Source organism: Melopsittacus undulatus, chromosome 6 (assembly GCF_012275295.1).
Source record: "Melopsittacus undulatus isolate bMelUnd1 chromosome 6, bMelUnd1.mat.Z, whole genome shotgun sequence".
NCBI classification, from domain to species: domain Eukaryota; kingdom Metazoa; phylum Chordata; class Aves; order Psittaciformes; family Psittaculidae; genus Melopsittacus; species Melopsittacus undulatus.
Genome location: NC_047532.1, coordinates 8,687,430 through 8,705,867, shown reverse-complemented (window position 1 = coordinate 8,705,867; position 18,438 = coordinate 8,687,430). Strand labels below are relative to the sequence as shown.

The window sequence follows — 18,438 nt, the reverse complement described above, 5'->3', positions numbered from 1 at the left end:
ATTGTTGCATGACATTCCAGTTGGCACAGGGTTTATTTTTAGCCAGAGACTATCAAAAGCATTTTTCAGGAGGACTGTCCCTGCTCCTGACCAAGGAATCACGTTACTGCGGGAGCTTTGCTGGAACAAAGAAGTTACATTGGACAAATGGGGAATTACAAGTCCAGACCAACCCAAACTTGCACTGGTAACGAATGCTGCTTTTTGAATGCCATTTACCAAACCCCTGTCTGCAAGACGCAAATGGTATTTCAGGAAATACCTTTTACTCCTGGGTTCAAGGCTGCGGTTTATATTGTTCTTCGTTTATAAGAGAAAGGCTTAACCCAAACCACATGTACAGCCTGGGAAAGAAGGCAGAAAGCCAGGAAAGTAGATTTCTTTATGGAGATATCATATTAACATAGATTATGCTGTTGCTTTAGCTTGTACTTCGTTAGAAAACCTTTAAACTGCCAATTTTTTATGCTGTGTGTCTATGCTCAGATTTAGGAGCTAAGAACTAACAAATGCACCCGAAGGTTTAAGTTTGCTCTTGCTCCAGTTAGAATAATCCTGGTAAGGATTCAGATGTAGTACTTGCCAGTGAAATTGGTGTATGTGTGTCTATATTGGTGCGGCAAGCACAGCTTACTAGCTGCAGTATTTAAACTTCCATACTTGAATAGAAAACTGTATGAAACAGTGTGCAACTGGATGTTTAAACACCAAGTGCTTTGGTTACTGTGACATTATGCTTCAGGGTTGTGATGTGTTTTGAAGTGTTTTATGAATTAGGTTTTTTTTTGTTGGCAGATGAATGGAAGAAAAAGGTGAGTGAATCCTATGCTATCATCATAGAGCGCTTAGAGGATGACCTGCAAATCAAAGAGAAGGAGCTGGCGGAACTGAAGCACGTTTTTAGGTAAAATACTCTGGAAACCTGCTTATTAATTTCTTTCACAGAAGTATCTGCCATTAAACAGCAATTTCAGTTTCAGGTGTTTGCTCATGGAAGGACTTTGTCATATACAAATGCATGGTCTTTAGTGTCTATTTCAGGGACTGTGTCACAACTCTGGGCCAGAGCCACGCAGCACAGTGCCAGAGGTAGTGACTGTTAAATACTGATGCCAGTATCTCACAGCAAACGCCTATATGCTTGTGTAAGTTAGCTCTAACAGGCTGTCCGACTGTGCTGGGTACCTCCCTGCTCTGCTGATGTTTTATCAGGCAGGAACATTGCTGAAGTCACAGCTTTTCAACAGCCCAAGCAGGCTGTCTTCTGAAAGTGCATTTCAAGTTCATGTTTGTAATTGCTTTCAGGGCAGCATTTGCCACCAACCAAGGTCACCCAAAGAGGTAATATATATTTATATGCTCATTATCAGAAAAGCTCAAATGCAGAAGCCACGCAGTTCAGTGACTGTATGTGAAAATCAGGTGAATAATTCCAGACATCAAACCCCCTTGGGAAACCAAGAGGTTCTAATCAGAAATAAATCACAAGCTCAAAAAAACCCGACTGGTCTCATAAATCATTCACCATGAGCACTGCCAGCACAATTGGCACTGATTGAGTGTGGGAAGTGAAAGAGGACATTGGGCTTTCGTGGACCACTTTGGCTATGATCCACTAAAGTACTTCACTACTTGCCTCATTTTAAGCCTGTTTAGTAGTAAAACTAATATCTTCACAAAGTGGAGCCAGAGTTATCTTTATTTTAGATAAGCAAAACAACTGAGTGTATGGTTACAGGGCTAAGCTCCTGCATTAGGCATAGGGATAAAGAAACCCCAAACTTTGAGGTTGGCAGACTTTGGCAGCTCAGCTTATCAGTTTGTTGTAGGGCCCATCTAAATCTCAGTAAGATGCCAGCCAAAATCTGCTTCTTAGATAAAGAGCACTGCTCTTTCCCGCAGAAGGGGTGAGAATTAATGATACTGGTTAACACTGCAGTGAAAACACTTGGTTTTGTAGTCAGGCTTGAGGAATCAGACAGTGATCTCCTTTCAAACCCATGGGTATGAAATCAGGGCCTGTGGGTATCTGACATCCAAACATGGCCAGTGTTAGAAATCAATCTTGACGATATGAGACCTGTTCTGCAGCAGCAGTGACTATTTTGGGAGCTCTGCTCATCACTGAAGCAGCAGAGGAATTCATAGTTTTTCCCCATTATTAAACCAAATTCATTTATTTAAAAGATTTAGGGCTGAGAACCAATGTGGTTGTTGCAGCAAAGGCAAAGCCAGGAGTTCACCTGGGGGAGATGAAATCAGAAGCTGCTCAAGCCCCTGCTCTGGAAGGTTTAGAACATAAGCAGGGTAAAAGTGACCCAGCCTGGCAGAGAGCTGCCAGCATCGCCCATCCTCCTCACTGCACTCAGTGGGCATCTCTCCAGTGCCACAGAAAACCCAGCAGATGCAGTAGAGAGAAGCACATGTGTAAGTAGCACAGCACGTGTCAGAGCTCTCCCTGTTCTGTTCCTGGAGCTCAGAGCTCTGAGTGCCATGGTTCAACTGAAAATACACCCTAAAAATGAAAAGCCGGGATTTTGTTTCCCTGAATCATGCAATTAACTCTTAAGGGAATGAACTAGGAGGGCACTGAGGTAAAACCAGCTCTCGGTGGAGTCATTTGAGCTAGTTTTCATTTTCACTGTGGGTCTTTTAATCACTGTTTCTAATATATAAAACTATCCTTGCAATATTTTCCCACAAAACCATTCTCAATTCACCTGCTTGTAAGAACTCAAATTCAAATTGTACAGCATTAGAAAAGCAAACTGAAACGTTTCATTATACTTCAATCCAAGAGAAGAGGAAGATTTCAGTATCCAGCTTAAGGAACTTTCACATTCTGAAAGTTAAAACTGGTTCTTTCAACATAAACCCCAGAAAAAATGAGGCGGTTTAACATTTCCAAATCAACGTTATCACACTTCATGCATGAATAGGAAAACACAGGGTTTATTCCTGGTTTAGAGTGACCACACACACTGAACAAGCAGGATTTCCTTCATGATGGACTTAACTATGAGAAGTAAAGGGAAGTCTCTGGTTTTGTCTGCACTTGAAATGCTGCTTAAAGAATAAATTGTTTAAACATTTGTTGCAATTCCCTTGGCTGTTGGGTCTTCTACTTTTGTTCTATAAAATGCTTAATCTCTGAGCTGTGGCAAGTGTTGCATGACAGGACTTCGATTCGACAAGGTCCTGCAGGGACAGGCCAAGGGGAATAGCTTGAACCTGCCAGAAGAGGGGAGACTGAGCTGAGCTCTTAGGCAGAAGCTCTTCCCTGGGAGGGTGCTGAGGTGCTGGCACAGGGTGCCCAGAGAAGCTGTGGCTGCCCCATCCCTGGCAGTGTTCAAGGCCAGGTTGGACACAGGGGCTTGGAGCAGCTGCTCCAGTGGAAGGTGTCCCTGCCTGTGACAGGGGTTGGAGCTGGAGGAGGTTTGAGGGCCCTGCAACCCAAACCAGGCTGGGATTCTGTGACAAGAAGCATGGAAATTGAGGAACTATAAAATCAGAGGTTTTAACATTTTATATATGGGTTGGGGTTTTTTTGTAAAAAACAACAGAGCATCAAATACAGAAGCTGAGTGCCTTTTCCAGTGAGTCGGGCTTGACATGGATCCTGTTTAAGAGTTATTCTGTTGGAAATGTATTAATAACAATTACTTAATTTTAGCTATTCACTTCATCTTTGTGTGGCCTGGGAAGCACTATGGAATCATGAAGCTGTATTCAAATGTAACACTTTACCAATAATGTGGAAGAAAATCAAACAATAAATGGAGCTTCACTTTGTCAGTGTCACAAGATGTGATGTTCAGCTGTCTGAGAACTGTAAATGCAGAGCTGCCTTTCCATAGTCCCCACAGGTCTCAGATACTCGTGGATCTTCGTAGGAGCTGGTGTGCCACTGGAACTGCAAATGCTCCACCAGAAACATGGCTCTGGAAAGACTCCTTCATTCCTTTTGCTTTTAATCATCGCCAGGTTTTGGTCTGAGCTTGGCCTATCCTCGTTCCATGTGTATGCTCCAGTAGTGTTCCCATAGAACAGCTTCCATGTGTTGGTGGTGTTTCTGTGACCTCAACTTACCTTCTCAAAGGCCTTTTCTGGGTGTTCTCATTACTCGGCTCTTTTGCCTCCAGCTCTGTGCTTGCCCAGCGCATTGCTTGAGACCAAACACACAGCTTCTAAACTGTTCCTTGTTTATTATTGCATCAGTACAGAAGCTGGCTCTGCACAAGATCATTGATATTGCTAAGGAGTCTTTCCTCTTTTTTCTCTAATGGAGCTGAATTCAGGCTCTGCTGTGAGAGAACTGCAGGGTTGTTCAGAAAACAGTAAATCTGGACTCTCGCTTGATGTCTGTCAAGTGTTTCCAGACTTACTGAGTGCACACAGGGTATAAATTGAGCCCCAGGTCTCAAAAGCTGAGCTGATATTTCTGTTTGAAAGCTTTTCCAAATGACAGGAGATGTGTGAGAGATGAAAACAGTGATCATCTGTAAACCCTCTTTTTGCAGCTCTGATGAAGCCTTCTGCAAAGTCAATCTGAATTACCGCACAGAAAATGGGCTCTCGCTGCTCCATTTATGCTGCATCTGTGGGGGTAGGTATTTGAAATCCAATGCTCTTTACACAGCTTCTGGTTTGGGGTCTGACAACTGTCAGGTGGAGGGTGCTTTCAGGGAGCTTCCTTCCGTGCTGTCCTTGCTGACAGCTGGGTAAGCACCTCGCAGCATCACTCTAAGCCCCACTTCCAGAACGGGTGAATCAAGCTACACTGAGCCTCATTGTGGTTGATGCTTCGGTCCAGCATAAGTTTTGGTTGCTAATATAGTGTGTTTTGCTGCAAATGTTCAACTGATTCACAGCTTGCTGTACTCACTGGTTCATCAACCCACTCCCATTCAGTATTGCTCTACAGTGCTGTGTTCTGCACATGGCACAGACTCCAGGATAGGCACCTACTTTAGCAATCCTTTGCCATACCTACAACACTTACTTTTCCAGGGCAATTGAAATACCTTTATTTCATGTCACAGTGGTGAAAAGAAGAACAACCCAAATGCTTTAGTGACAAGTACGACCTGGCAGGAGTTTTACAGGCAGCAGCTGAGGGTATGTGAGAAAAGAGTGCAGGATGTCTGCTGGGATGGTTATAAAAACATACTGATGGTGGAATATTTCACTGCTATCCACACTGCTGCTCTGATACCCATAGTGAGTCATTTGTTCATGCACGCACTTTGCTCTTGTTATACAAGAGCCAAAATCAGCTGAGAGGCAAAGAGAATTTTACCCTCAGGTTACAGCTCTGCAAACACTAATAACACACATAAAGGATTTGCTCCATCTCGGTTCAATGCCACCATGAAGGAGGGCCTGATCCTGCACTGCTGAAAACCCAGTGGATCTTTACTCTCAGAGTGCAAGGTTGTACCCAGACATGACACCAGTGCCTGGTAACATTGGAGCCATTGGGGATTGCTGAGAGGCCATGTAAGAAAGCAGGCACTGCCCATTAACTCCATACAGTGTGTGAGCACTGGAAGGAAGGAGAGAACATAATAGGACTGACCGTGTCCTTGATTACTGCCAATCGAAGGCAGGTATGTGTTTTGAGGTCACCGTTGTGCATCAGGAAGGTCAGAGGAAGGCCAATGCCCATGGTGACATTCAGCACCGTCCCCAGACCGACTGTCCCTGTGACAGTGACACGTGGAGGGGGAGAGTGATGCTTCAATTCTTAAGGGGCAAAGAAGGGCAGTGGCTGAGAATCCAGAGTCCAGCAGCATCTGCTGCTCTGTGCAGTGCAGCGTGGTCAGGATGTGACACAGGGGTTTGCTCCTGTAGAGGTTCACTTGTCCTTAACAAATCCCCATTGAAGTGTGAGCAAATGGCCAGGCCCTGGTGGGCTAGAACGTGGTGCCCAATGCCATTGGGAGGTATCAGGAGATCTACTTCATGATTTGCCTCAGGTCAGCAGCTGAGCCACTGCTGCTCTTTGCTTCAGGCTCACACAGAAGTTTCTTCCTTCGTCTTCACGTTCTTCTCTGTACATGATTTTGTTTCCCTTTTTCTTTCTGAAGGTAACAAGTCCCACATCAGAACTCTCATGCTGAAAGGACTGCGCCCCTCCAGATTGACCAGGAATGGGTTTACAGCTCTGCACTTGGCAGCTTATAAGGTAAACTGAACTGGTGAGAAGAAATCAAAACCGAGCAGTTCATTTGTGTGAACCACCCGTTTGGAGTCTCTGGTTGCTATTTCTGGTGAAAACACACATTTCACATTTACAGTGCATGAGAAAATGCCCTGTAAAGAGCCCAGCACAGGGAATCAGCAGGTGTTTCTGCAGTGTCATCCATGAGGGTATGATCCTGCTTTGGAAATATTGATGAAATCATGTGATGCAACTCAAGATAGAGCAGTGTTCTTTTATTATCATAGCTGGTAATAGAAGCAGTCTCAAAAGAATTCATTTTGCAATTTTTCTTGTTTGCTGCTTCTTTGTTGCTCTCCCTCAGATTCCTCATTCAGCTTCAGAATTAATTTTCTTCACTATTATATTTATCTTTTGAGACTCAGCAATAACAGCAGCGAGGAATAAAGTGGACAAAGATAGCATTTTCTGAAAGAATTGTTATGATCCTTACTTTGAGATGGAGCATCTTAGAAACTGAATCCATGTATAGACCAGCCCCAAAGCACCTGGCTTTTTAGGGGGAACTCAAACCAAATTTAGGAGCTTTTCTAAACTGTAATGGCCACACTTAGATGTCCCATAGGTGCCATAAGCTCATACAGCCTCTGTCCTCTGCAGCTCTCATGACAGATGCAGTTCCCATTTGCTGTGTGTTTGAAGCTGGTTAAGCAGGATGGCACCTGTGTGTCACTCGTGATCCATAAGTGATGTTGCCAGAGGACATGGAAGTGATAGATGGTCTTTAATCCAAACACCCGCTTCCAGCGCAGCAGGAATCATTGCAGTCTCTATCATTCCTCTCCAAAAGCTCACCTGTGGAGGAGGAGATGTTTTGCCTTCTGTTGGGGGATAATCTGGTGATTAGAATATTTGTCCAGAAAGAAGACAGCCAAAGTCTCTCCTGGAGAGAATTCAGCTCATATTGCCAGTCAGCACCTATGCCTGTCCCTGCGTGAGCATGCAGTCAGCTTCCCCATGGGGAGAGTGAAGGGAAAGCCTAACACAAGATTGTGTAGGGACGGTGCTGCCTACAGGGCAGCATGCGGAGCACATGGTACACAGTCCTCAGTATTATCTGTGCAAGGCAGACACTGGACCCCCAGTGCAACAATGGTTTTGCTGTTTAGAGGGCTTTAGGAAGGGAAGGAAAGAAGAGATGCAAGCAGCAGCATTTGTGTTTGAAGGTGGGAAGAAAGACACTGCCCTATCATCTCCAGTGTTTGCTGTGGACCAGCTGAGCCCATTTCCTGCTCCAGCTGCTGGACTTCATTAATCCCATCCTGGAACAATAACCTTGCCCCAGGTGTGTTCAGAGAGGTGGTCATTAAATAGGCTGAAGACTCCATCATGGAGCTGGACACCTGAAACTCACAATGTGCTGTGGATGCTCTGCAGCTCCATGTTTAACTCTATGTATTTGTCCATGAGCCACTGTCTCTCTTAGTTACTTGGCTATGAGCACTTCCTATATCTTGTATTATGTCTTGTAATTCCTATGTTAATTTTACAGCACTGGTACCATTAGCAATGCAGGCTGTTAACTGATGACAGTCAGCCAGTCTTGTACATCATGGGGTGAGGTGTTTTACAGCAGTCATAAAAGAAATTTGCCCCATGCTCAGTGTTGCATTATTAGCCAATTGCCTGGAAGAATTTCTCTGCTTTCTTTAATGTCAGTCTCAGTGAATGGTTTCCAATCAATAATTTAGCTGAAAAACCATCCCTTTGTTTAAAAGGAATTTTATATCAGATTTCCCAGGTGTTTTCATTACTTGGGAATAGTTTTGGTTTTGCTATAAAATATTGTTTTGTCTGGTTGCCCTGCACTGTATAGTTTATAAATCTCTTCTATCCACTTAGGCACAAAACTATATCAGAAAGTCATTTGGTATAATAAAATATCCAATATCTTTTGCAGGTACCATGAAGCTAAACAAACTAGTGTGAATTTGGGAATGTAAAGTAGAATGCAATATAACATTCCTCCAAAAAGTGACATTTTGAGACTTTAAATGACAGATTTTGTTGTATTCTAGTTCTTTTCTAAGTAAAATATAAAGGAGCCAACAGATACCTCATAACAACAGTGATGTGCATTGAGGCAGGGCAGTTTCTTGTGAAACTCTTTGCCTGCTGCTTACCTGCATTCTGGGTGGTTTTGTGGCATTTCCTCTGGGTAAAACAGAATTGTGTCACTAACCAGAACAGAACATTCCAAGCTAATTCAGACTCAGCCTGTCTTCCCAGGCTGCACAATGTCCCACCCATTAGCCACCCAAGCAGCATGTTTCAAGGTCTTAAACTATTTGGTAGGGAAAATGATGTAAACTTTAACTGCCCATTGTTACCAAAGAGAAATCGTGGATATTTCCTGAAAGCAGGAAAACCATTTCACTATGAACAAACGCTTTCACAGACATATTTCAGCTGCTGCTTGTCTGGCATTGGTTCCTTGTTGCCCTTCAACTACTTCAAAGAGGTACAGCTGTGCAGCTGTAGTTAGTGCAGTTAGAACAAGTGATGGTGAGTGAGGTGGTCTGGTTTCTCCTGCCAGCTCTGTCTCTGCCCCAAATCATTTCACTTCTCTGTGTTTAGTGTCACTATTTGTGAAGCAGAATTTATTGTTGCTCACATTGCCTGTGCATTGTGACCCTTAATGTGTTTCTCAAGTTGATTTTTATTACTACAATTTGATAGTGCCCATTGCTGCTGTTAGACCTGCAAGAAGTCATAGCTAAAACTGCATGAGAGGAGAGGAGTGAAATAGTATGAAAAACAAGCCTACAGTTGAGAATGTGGCACTCATGCTATCCTGGGAGCTCCTCAGGTGCCCTTCTGCCATGTTAGCTGCTGTAATGTCCAGAACCCAGGACAAACATGGATAACAGTTTGTGTCAGCACCTAATAATGGCTTGGAGACAGAGATCTTTAATGACATCATGTAATCAGAATAAAGACTTTAGAAGCAGGCTTTAGTTTAGCAAAGGAGAGGCTTTTGGTGCCCAGGACAAATCCTCCCTCCACCCTTTCCTTGCACCCCATGCTCCTGGCATTGCTGTCAGTCCCTTTGCTTGAAATAGAATCACAGCCTGGTTTGGGTTAGAAGGAACCTTAAAGCTCATCCAGTTCCAACCCCCTGCCATGAGCAGGGACACCTTCAACTAGAGCAGGTTGCCCAGAACCACATCCATCCTGGCCTTGAATGTCTCCAGGGATGGGGCAGCCACCACCTCTCTGGGCAACCTGTGCCAGTGTTTTACCACCCTCATTGTAAAGAATTTTTTCCCTGTGTCCAGCCTGAATCTTCCTCTTTTAGTTTAAACCCATCACCCCCCATCCTGTCACAACAGGCTAAAAAGTCTCTCCCTGTAGTTCTTACAGACCCCTTTTAAGTACTTACAGACCACAGTAAGGTCTCCCGGGGTCTTGGAGGTCTCGGTACACACACACAGCTCCTGGGGCTCCCTGCAAGAACTGTGCCCATCACTAACGTGTCGGACTCGCTGCCTTTCAGGACAACACGGAGCTGCTGACAGCGCTGCTGCACGGTGGAGCCGACATCCAGCAGGTCGGGTACGGGGCCCTGACAGCCCTGCACATAGCCACCATCGCCGGCCACCACAAGGTACGCTGCCCCTCTGCTACTGGAAGGCACCTCTGTGAGTGCAGATAGCAGCATGTCACTGCATTTCAGGTTGATGCTGTTCCAGGCAAAACTCAAGCTGGTTGAGTACAGCTGAGTTGTATTGAATGTTCTGTACCTTTGAGGAAACCCACCCCTGTGTGTGCGCTTTTACATTGAGCAAACATGCACAGAGGACTCAGGTCTGTTTGTACACCTCTTACCTTTATATGAGTGCTTTAAAGTCTTGGCAGTAAATGGCACTGCTTTCCAAATATCAGAAGTGTTAACCATCAGATAGCTGATGAAATGCACTCGCTCATACATCGGCATTTCTGAACCTGGATATGGAGCGAGGCTTCCAGATGCTGCCCCTTGAGTGTGAAGGAAGCACAGTAGAAGTCTCATTTCCTCTTCTAGGTGTCACGGGCTCTGCTGCAGAGCTCTGTGATTTTCGCTTCAGAAGAGGACAGAGGTTCTCCGTGCAGAGCTATTTTATACTTCAGATTAGTGAGAGAAAGCTGTTGTCAGGGCAGGTGTAGTGTGAATCTCAAACATCCATAGTGATCAGCCTCCTTTGGAGACTTATCACTATGGGGAGCAGAGGGAGGAAAAGGGATGAGATTCCCTAGATACCTATAATCAGGCCCTTCCCTTTCTAGACCTGCTGTCAGTCAGGAATCTGTTTCCTTATCACTTACCACCCCAGCTCAGTCATTTCACACTTCATCTCATTTCTGTCACCCTGGCAACAGCTCACTTGGTGTAATTTATTTATTACTTTAATCTCTTCAAGTACTGGGTATGCACAGTTACCTCGGTGCTGGGAGGTTCATGGCTGTAAATGGACTCGCCAGTTCAGCTGTTTCACTTCTCATCTCCTTTGGGTCCATTAAGCAAGCAAAGGTTTTGTCCTTGGCTTGAGTAAAAGTTTAAACTGGGCTGGACTAATGTTTGGAGACAGAGACAGCAAGTTCTTTAAAGAGAGAGAAGCAGCAAGAGGAGAATAACTAAGGACAAGGAAGGAAATGCAGGTGATGCTAATACCTGCCTTTACACTGGGAATTTAGTTGTGCGCTTTAGCCTTAGCTGTTCCCCTCAAGTAGAAGAGTTTGCCTGGGGTAGAACAAAATGTGTGTGCATTTGCAGCAGAGAAGAACCACCTCTATCTATGTGCATGGCAAGAAAGAAGATGAGTCTTAGGAACTCCCAAGTTACAGCAGTCACTGAGCTCACTGATACAAAGAAAGCCAGCTCTGCTGCTGCTGTGCTCTCATCACCCTTGCTGTTTACTATACATATGCATATACACATATAGAAATAGTTACACAGTATATGTGGAAAGAGAGAAAAGGTATTTCTCTTCAAAGAGGCACTTTTGGTGGGGAATTGGTGACCTGTAGATGCTCTCTGTGCTATCTCAGAAATCTGCTACCACTCACATACCTGCTCTGAGGACTGATGCAGCCGGACACTGAAGTTCAGCTGAGGCAAGGTGACAGTCCCTCATCTATGCAGTTCAGATTGTCTTTAACTCCCTGCTTCTGATTAGGATCTGTCAGATCTCTGCACAAGTAGCAATATGCTACATTTCCTGTTTTATTTAGGCTTTCAAAGGGGCCGATAGATCTCTGCTGGAATTTGCAGCCAGGTTTTCGTTTCCAGTAAAGATAATCCCATAACTGATTTACTCAGAAGACTTTGGAAATTGCACCAGGCACCTGTTGCGATCTTTTGCACTGAATACCTCCTAGTATTGCACCCTGTGCACCAACTGCACGTGTATGTGCATAGGGACATAAGTATGTGCATAGAGAGTACTTTGAGTCACTGTAGGGCTCAGGATACTCTGGATTCTGTGGACACTGATGAAACAATACCAGCAAACAGCAGTGATCACTGTGAGACAGAAGCTGTGATTTGCAAACACAGCTTGGAGCAACCCAATCCCAGCACTTCTGCAAACACCAGTATGAGCTGCTTGCCATTAGTAAAAGTTTTGTCAGTGAAGAGTTCCCCCATTTCCAATAGAAATACACATGGTGCTGTTCCACCCTCCTCAGGTTTTCACTCCTCCTAAGGGCTGTATATGTTGTCTGTATAGAATCATAGAATAGTTAGGGTTGGAAAAGACCTTAAGATCATTTAGTTCCACCCCCCTGCCATGGGCAGGGACATCTCACACTACATGTATGTATATATGTATATGATTGTGAACATGTATATATATGTGTGTGTATGTACACTTTGCTGAGGACCTTGGCGGGCTTGTGGCCACCAGCAAGGCTACCAGTCAATTTAGCTTTGCATTGGAGCCTCCAGAATGGTTTCAAAGTGATTTAAATCCAACAGGAATGTTTGCTCTTGTTGTCAAAGACACGGTGCATCAAGACAGTTGGTGCCAGCTTCACCTTACACTGAGAGGCTACAGAAGGTTAAGATGGAGGAAAGTTAAAACAATTTAGGGGTGTTCACACCAAGGAACTCGGTTGAAAAGCTGTTAACCTTCAGTGTTGCAGTCAGCAGCTCCAGCAGTGGCCAGGGGACAGATCAATCTGGTGCATCTGCTGCAGTGGTGAGTGAGGAGAAGCGTCAGCAGCACAAGCCGAAGCCCTTCACTGTAAAGGTCAGATCTGAGGGTGGAAGCACGAGGTGCGAGCAGGGGAGGGGGCCTTGGTGCTGCAGCATTACCTCCCTGAGCTGGCAGGGCCTCGTGTCATCCCCTGTAAGCACACATACAGCTCTTCTGACTAGTGGTGGGAATCTGTCCTTGAGTATCCTGTTACCAAAAACCAGCTCAGGAAACAGCACATCCAGTTGTTCTGTGCAGGAATTACAATGGAGATGTTAATCAGAGTCTTAGCACTTTAATGATCCTTATCACTTTTATGGGGTGTGTATTTAACGTCTCCTCTGTGGGAAGTACAAAGTACTCTTCTCTGCACTGGGGCTTTTTAAAGTCCCTGAGCCTTGTCCTGCAAATGCCAAGGCAGGCCCTGCTCTTTTCCTCATGTCTCTAACTAATGTCTCATCTCAGTCTCCCCTCTGGCAGGTTCAAGCCATTCCCCTTGGCCTGTCCCTACAGGCCCTTGTCCCAAGCCCCTCTCCAGCTTTTCCTGCAGCCCCTTTAGGCACTGGAGCTGCTCTCAGGTCTCCCCTTCAGGAGCCTTCTCTTCTCCAGACTGAGCAAGGAGCATGTTCAAATGATTTTAAAAGCTTTGAAAACTAGAATTCATGTGAGCCTGTTCAAATGGTTCACAAAGTCCCCATTTCCTACCTTCATTCCCTTCACTTTATGCCCATGCTGCATCTTCCCAGCCTGCTTTTTCATCTGACACTGGTTTCTCAGACCTTTTCAGAACCATTCTAGACTCAGGAACACAGAAATGGCATTCACCCAGCACCACTGTACATGACTGCACAAGCTGCAAGGTAATGGGGACTCAAAGATCCAGTAATAGTGCCCAAAGCCATGTAAGAGATTCTGTGTTCCACAAATACCTCTATCAGCAAAATACTTTAAAAATCCCATTCTTTGGCCACCTTGTGGGAAAGCAATCCTGGGGAGAGCTTCTTGTTTCCAGGCACCACTACCTGCATCTTGCATTAGCAACCTCTGTGACCCGTGTTTCATCTGATGGGAACAGCCAAGATAAAAGTACACACACAGGCTCATCACTGGGCTGATGTCTGGATCTTCATTTAATGTAAAGCCTCTTTGCAGGACATGACTGATCACAGCTACATTCCTCACTTGGCACTATTCATGTTTTGTTATGACAGCTTTATTAATAAAGACTGAAGCTCATGATAGATCCTTTAGCTGTTCAGTCAGTGTAAGGTTGGGCAGAGGTTACTGCTGGAGCAAAGGCCTTAACTGCTGAAGTTGTCTTCTCATTTAAATTTTACCTGCTAAAGAGTCAATAATCCCTGGTCTTGTATTTTAGAGGATTTCTTACCCCTTGCCCTTGTCCAAGAAGCAGAGTCCTTACATAGTCTGTCTTAGGTTTTATTTTGTTGACTCCTCCTAACCTTCAGAGCAGCGTAATTATCTTTGAAGGGAACATAATGGACTTGAATATTCAAAGAGCTTCTGGATAAGCCTTTCCTAAGAGAGTTTTGAGAAAGCTCACAAAGTGAGTGCTGTTCAGAGTGCTCAAAGCATCTGAGTTAGAAACAGCCATACCCCCTCACATCGAGGCACTGAAAGCTGCTGCCTCTGCAGGTTGAGAACATCCCCCAGGCTCTGGGTGGCACCGTGAGTCACCAACTGTATCCTGAGGGTGAAAATCATCTTTTTCTGGTCTTTCAATAACAGCTTAAAGCTTTTTTTTTGCATCAGAAATTTCCCCCTTACTTCCTGCAGTCATTTCATCCATACCCACCCACTTGTACTGGCTATGCCAACTTGCAGTGTTTTCTAAGGTTCCTTTATCCTCTCTTAGAAAGAAAGCTTGTCTGTGAAACTGTGGTGATTGTCTCTGTACCCCTCTCATCATTCACAGCTGAGTGGAGTTTGCTTAATGCGACTCACAAAATCCTTTTTATCCGGAGATCACAAAATCACTTCCATGGTTGTAATTTCTGCAGGCTGGAAACTCTGTCAAAATTCATCTAGTTTGCTGTTCATCATCCGAGCTGGATCCACGTCTCTCAACATGGGTTTTGCAGCTCAAAGATACATCTTGGAGCTTGTAGATGAATCTGAATTGTGAATTCCATCTTTGACTGGTCACAGCGCTGAGTGTGTTCCAGCCTCACGTGCCTAAATTAAAACCAAACCAATCCAAAGAACTTTCAATCATATTCTTGTAAAAGCTACAGGTCCAAACAGCTCCTTTCAGAGCCAACAGCTACACTCCAGTTTTAGAATGGGAGTTTGCTGAAAAATGCCTAAGATGAATCACTTGAAAGCCACCGAGCCATTAAATCACAGAGGAACTGGCTCTGTGTTCTCCACCTCTGGTCCACGTGCCACTCGTGTACTGAAAGTTGTCTGAATGTGGGATGCATGGATGAAGTCCAGTACATTAACCAGTGACTGAGCATGGTCCTTATTTACCCTCTGAGCACATTAACACTCCTCCAGTGAGTGCATGTGCAGAGGCTGCTGCTGAGCTGCTCCTCAGCTGGTAGAAGGATAAGCAGCTTCCCTAAGCATCTCCATGGATCATTCATAAGATTCTAGTAATGGAGTCAAACTCTTTTCCGAGCTCCATAGCAAGGGAAATTCTGACTCTGTAGAAAGAGGCTGGAAAGGTCAGAATGAGGGTAGCGCAGCACTGAAAGCTTTCCCTAGAGGATGCAGGACCTCCATCCTTGGAAATCCTGAAAGTTCAACTGGACAAGGCCCTGAGAAACCTGGTCTTTGAAACTGGTCCTTGCTTTGATCAGGAATATGTATGTATGGTTGGTAGTGCCCAATATGCTCCCAGGATACTTCTAGCTTTGGGAAAATAATACTGGATGTAGAATGGCAACATTGCCCATTATTTGTATTCAGAGAGGTGCTGAAGAAAATTTCATAGTACCACAGCAATCGTCACATCCTCCTGCCTGTCTCAAATTGATGGCTTAGTCCTTGCAACATCCATGTGCCTCCAGCAACGTGCAGGACCTGTTGAAGCCCCTGCGCTCTGAAGAGACAGAACTGGCCCTGCAGTGCTGCTCAAATGGAGGCTTACAGCGGGGACCATGGGGAATGGTTAAACTGATGGGAAACGGCCACGTCTGACTGTGCCAGAGAAGGGACATTACACAGAAAGTGTATTCAGGCAGTCACCTGGAAAGAAATTATTTCAATTTAAATTGTGTAAAGAACTAATCCCTGTGCACTGATGTTGCTTGGTAACAGGTTTTTGTTCTCTGAGCGCTGGAGAAGGGTTTGGATGGGAATGGTTGGCCCTGCTCTTGCATGTTGAAATGATTTGGTGGCTTCAGCTTAGGCAGCAGTTGTCAGAAATTGGCATCATCACCACGAGCGTTAACCACAGGCATCCTCAGAGGAGGTGTCAGCAGGGAGGGCAGGTATCGGTAATGCAGCTTGGAAGGTGGCCATGTCTTCTTTGATTCATGGGCCAGCATCTTTCACCATCATTAGACACAAAAATAACATTCATCACATGTAGAAGTACTGGGGCAGTCTGTGGTACAAGCCTCTATGTGCCTAAAGAGTCCCTAGTGCTTCACAAAGCTCAGCACTCCTTCGCTCCAGTGCATAATCCACAGCAGTTCTACTTTGACTTCTATCCTGACAATTACTCAGGAAGCCAGTTCTGACAACCCATCCCTGCCTGGGTAAGCAGCAGCCTCCTGAAAGAACCAGAAAGTGAAAATTAGAAAGCAAATACTTTGAGTTATTTATTGAAGCCAAAGGGCTGTTATCATCTAAAATACAAAGAAACCGTTACCCACCAAGGGAATAGTGTGTGAGGATTTACCTTCACACATTTACATTCCAAAGGATCTTTCATTTTGGTTCTTTTTTCTACTTCTAAAACCTGATTTGTTTACTGCTCTCTGTTCATAATGGCTAAAAGAAAATTAAAGGTTATTCTCAGAAAATCCAGACATTCATTTCTGTGCCTCTTACTTCATAACTCAGGCTTTTCACTGGCAAGCAGATTTTCAGGCTTATTTATAAAGCATCAGTGACATTCAGTGTTCAGTGTGAGTACTGTAAGTCAATCACTTCTGCATGTTGGATGCAGTTCTTCACCTTCATGACTTGCTGGTTGAGCCTGTTAAGCTGGTGTTGTAAGGTTTGGAAATCTTGTTTTAGGAGGGGCCCATGTGTGTACAGTGCTTCCAACTGGAATTTTCTGCTTGTTTCTTTCCAGGCTGTTGATATTCTTTTACAGCATGGAGCTTATGTGAATGTCCAGGATGCAGTTTTTTTCACCCCGCTGCATATTGCTGCATATTATGGCCACGAACAGGTAACTAAAGCTATAGGTTTGGTGTTCATTTTGCTTTACATTCCAGAGGATCCTACCACAAATGGCCTCATTTACAGAAGTTACACTTTTGAAGTCAATCTCTAGCTGTTCCAACAGTCTGAATATCAACAGGAAATTTCCACACTCACTGCTAGACACCAGCAAAAATAGGTTTGGTAACCTGTGAACAAGCGTGGATGCAGAAATATGATCCATGTGATGTTTTTTCATCCCACATTTCAGAGCTTGCATAACAAATGTGAGTAGATATTCTTAAATCTCTTCAGGGAATAATAATTACATGGCAATTCCATTGGTTTTCCCTGGAACACACAAACTAGCTTGTGGCCACTTTTTGCTAACAGAAAAAAGGATGTAGAGAGCAGGGTTTGCATAGGGTCCATGCATGTGACAAGTCAGGGTTTGCATAGGGTCCATGCATGTGACAAGTCCAATTGTGCTTGCTTCCTTCACACAGATCATGGACTTGCTGAAACATAAGCTGAAGTTCTGACCAAAGCTGGCACTGACCCTCCTAATTCTCTTTCTTTCAATAGTGTGTAGTTGACATGCAGTTAATGTAGCAGTCCAGCCCTTTGCCCTCAATAGCCCTGTTGTGGGAAATGTGACAACGGATCTATCTTGGGTTACGCACGTCATTCCCCACACCCTTTTTTGGCTAAAAGCATGGATTCTGGGGTCTGTTCAAGTTTCAAAGGATGACCTGTAGGCAGAATGCATTCTTCATTCCAGGGCACGTTACTTTGAGTGCACCGAGGAGGTGTTGCAGGAAAAGCTTTTGAAGGCACAGAACTCAGATGCAGATGAGTGAAGATGTTCCGTATCCATGGCTGGGGGCAGCAAAGGGGCAAACCAGGAGTGTGTTCCCAAGGTGCTGCTTTCCCTATACATGCACCTCATCACCCAGTCACATTAAGGAACTCCTGGCATGCTGGCTTGAGAGAGGATTGTGTTTATTTGCCATGAGTCACTTCCAACCAAATAGTAATGGCCTTGTGAAATTGTGCTGAAAACTCCTATGGTGCTCTCATGAGGAGAGGCTTCAATCAGGAAGGAAGCAAAGGCTCTGGCATTTGAAGATTTTGAGGGCATTTGCTCTATTTTGCTGACTGGTCAGTTAAACAAATACATGTGTCTTGTGTTGAGCCTTTTGCCATACAAAACCTTTTAGAGAGTGAATGACTACCTGCTATTGAGAATTTAAATATTTTTATAGATATATAACTCAAAAATAAGTTTTCTACTGAATCTCACCTGATTTAGCTTTAAAGAGATGCCCACATATAGTACTGCCCAGTGTGATATTCTGTCTGATTTTGCCAACAGCTTTATTTTCATGTGATAATTTAATGACATATTCAGGTAACCCACCTCTTACTGAAGTTTGGAGCTGATGTGAACGCGAGCGGTGAAGTTGGAGACAGACCTCTCCATCTGGCTTCTGCCAAAGGCTTTCTCAACATTACAAAACTCTTGGTGGAAGAGGGGAGCAAAGCTGATGGTAAGAAAGGATGTTTTGAAAAACCAACTCGAGCAGTGTATTTTACAGACAGAGTCAGGCCTCATAGCCTGGATTTACCTTCCTGACACGTACTCTGTGTGTGTTTGTGTATCTCCTTAGGGCAGCTAAAACATACAGATAGGAGTTGGGG

General features: G+C 44.5%; 1 protein-coding gene across 1 annotated transcript in view; it reads left to right on the top strand.

Moving 5' to 3' along the window:
- The first annotated feature begins 147 nt into the window (after window positions 1–147).
- The window catches only part of TNNI3K (TNNI3 interacting kinase), a 42,618-nt gene continuing 24,327 nt past the window's right edge, over window positions 148–18,438 (top strand). The window contains exons 1-7 of the mRNA XM_005151199.2: window positions 148–187; window positions 796–904; window positions 4,521–4,606; window positions 6,090–6,187; window positions 9,720–9,830; window positions 16,667–16,765; window positions 18,149–18,287. Coding sequence (XP_005151256.1) covers window positions 148–187; window positions 796–904; window positions 4,521–4,606; window positions 6,090–6,187; window positions 9,720–9,830; window positions 16,667–16,765; window positions 18,149–18,287 — 682 coding nt within the window. The remainder of the gene's footprint in view (window positions 188–795; window positions 905–4,520; window positions 4,607–6,089; window positions 6,188–9,719; window positions 9,831–16,666; window positions 16,766–18,148; window positions 18,288–18,438) is intronic.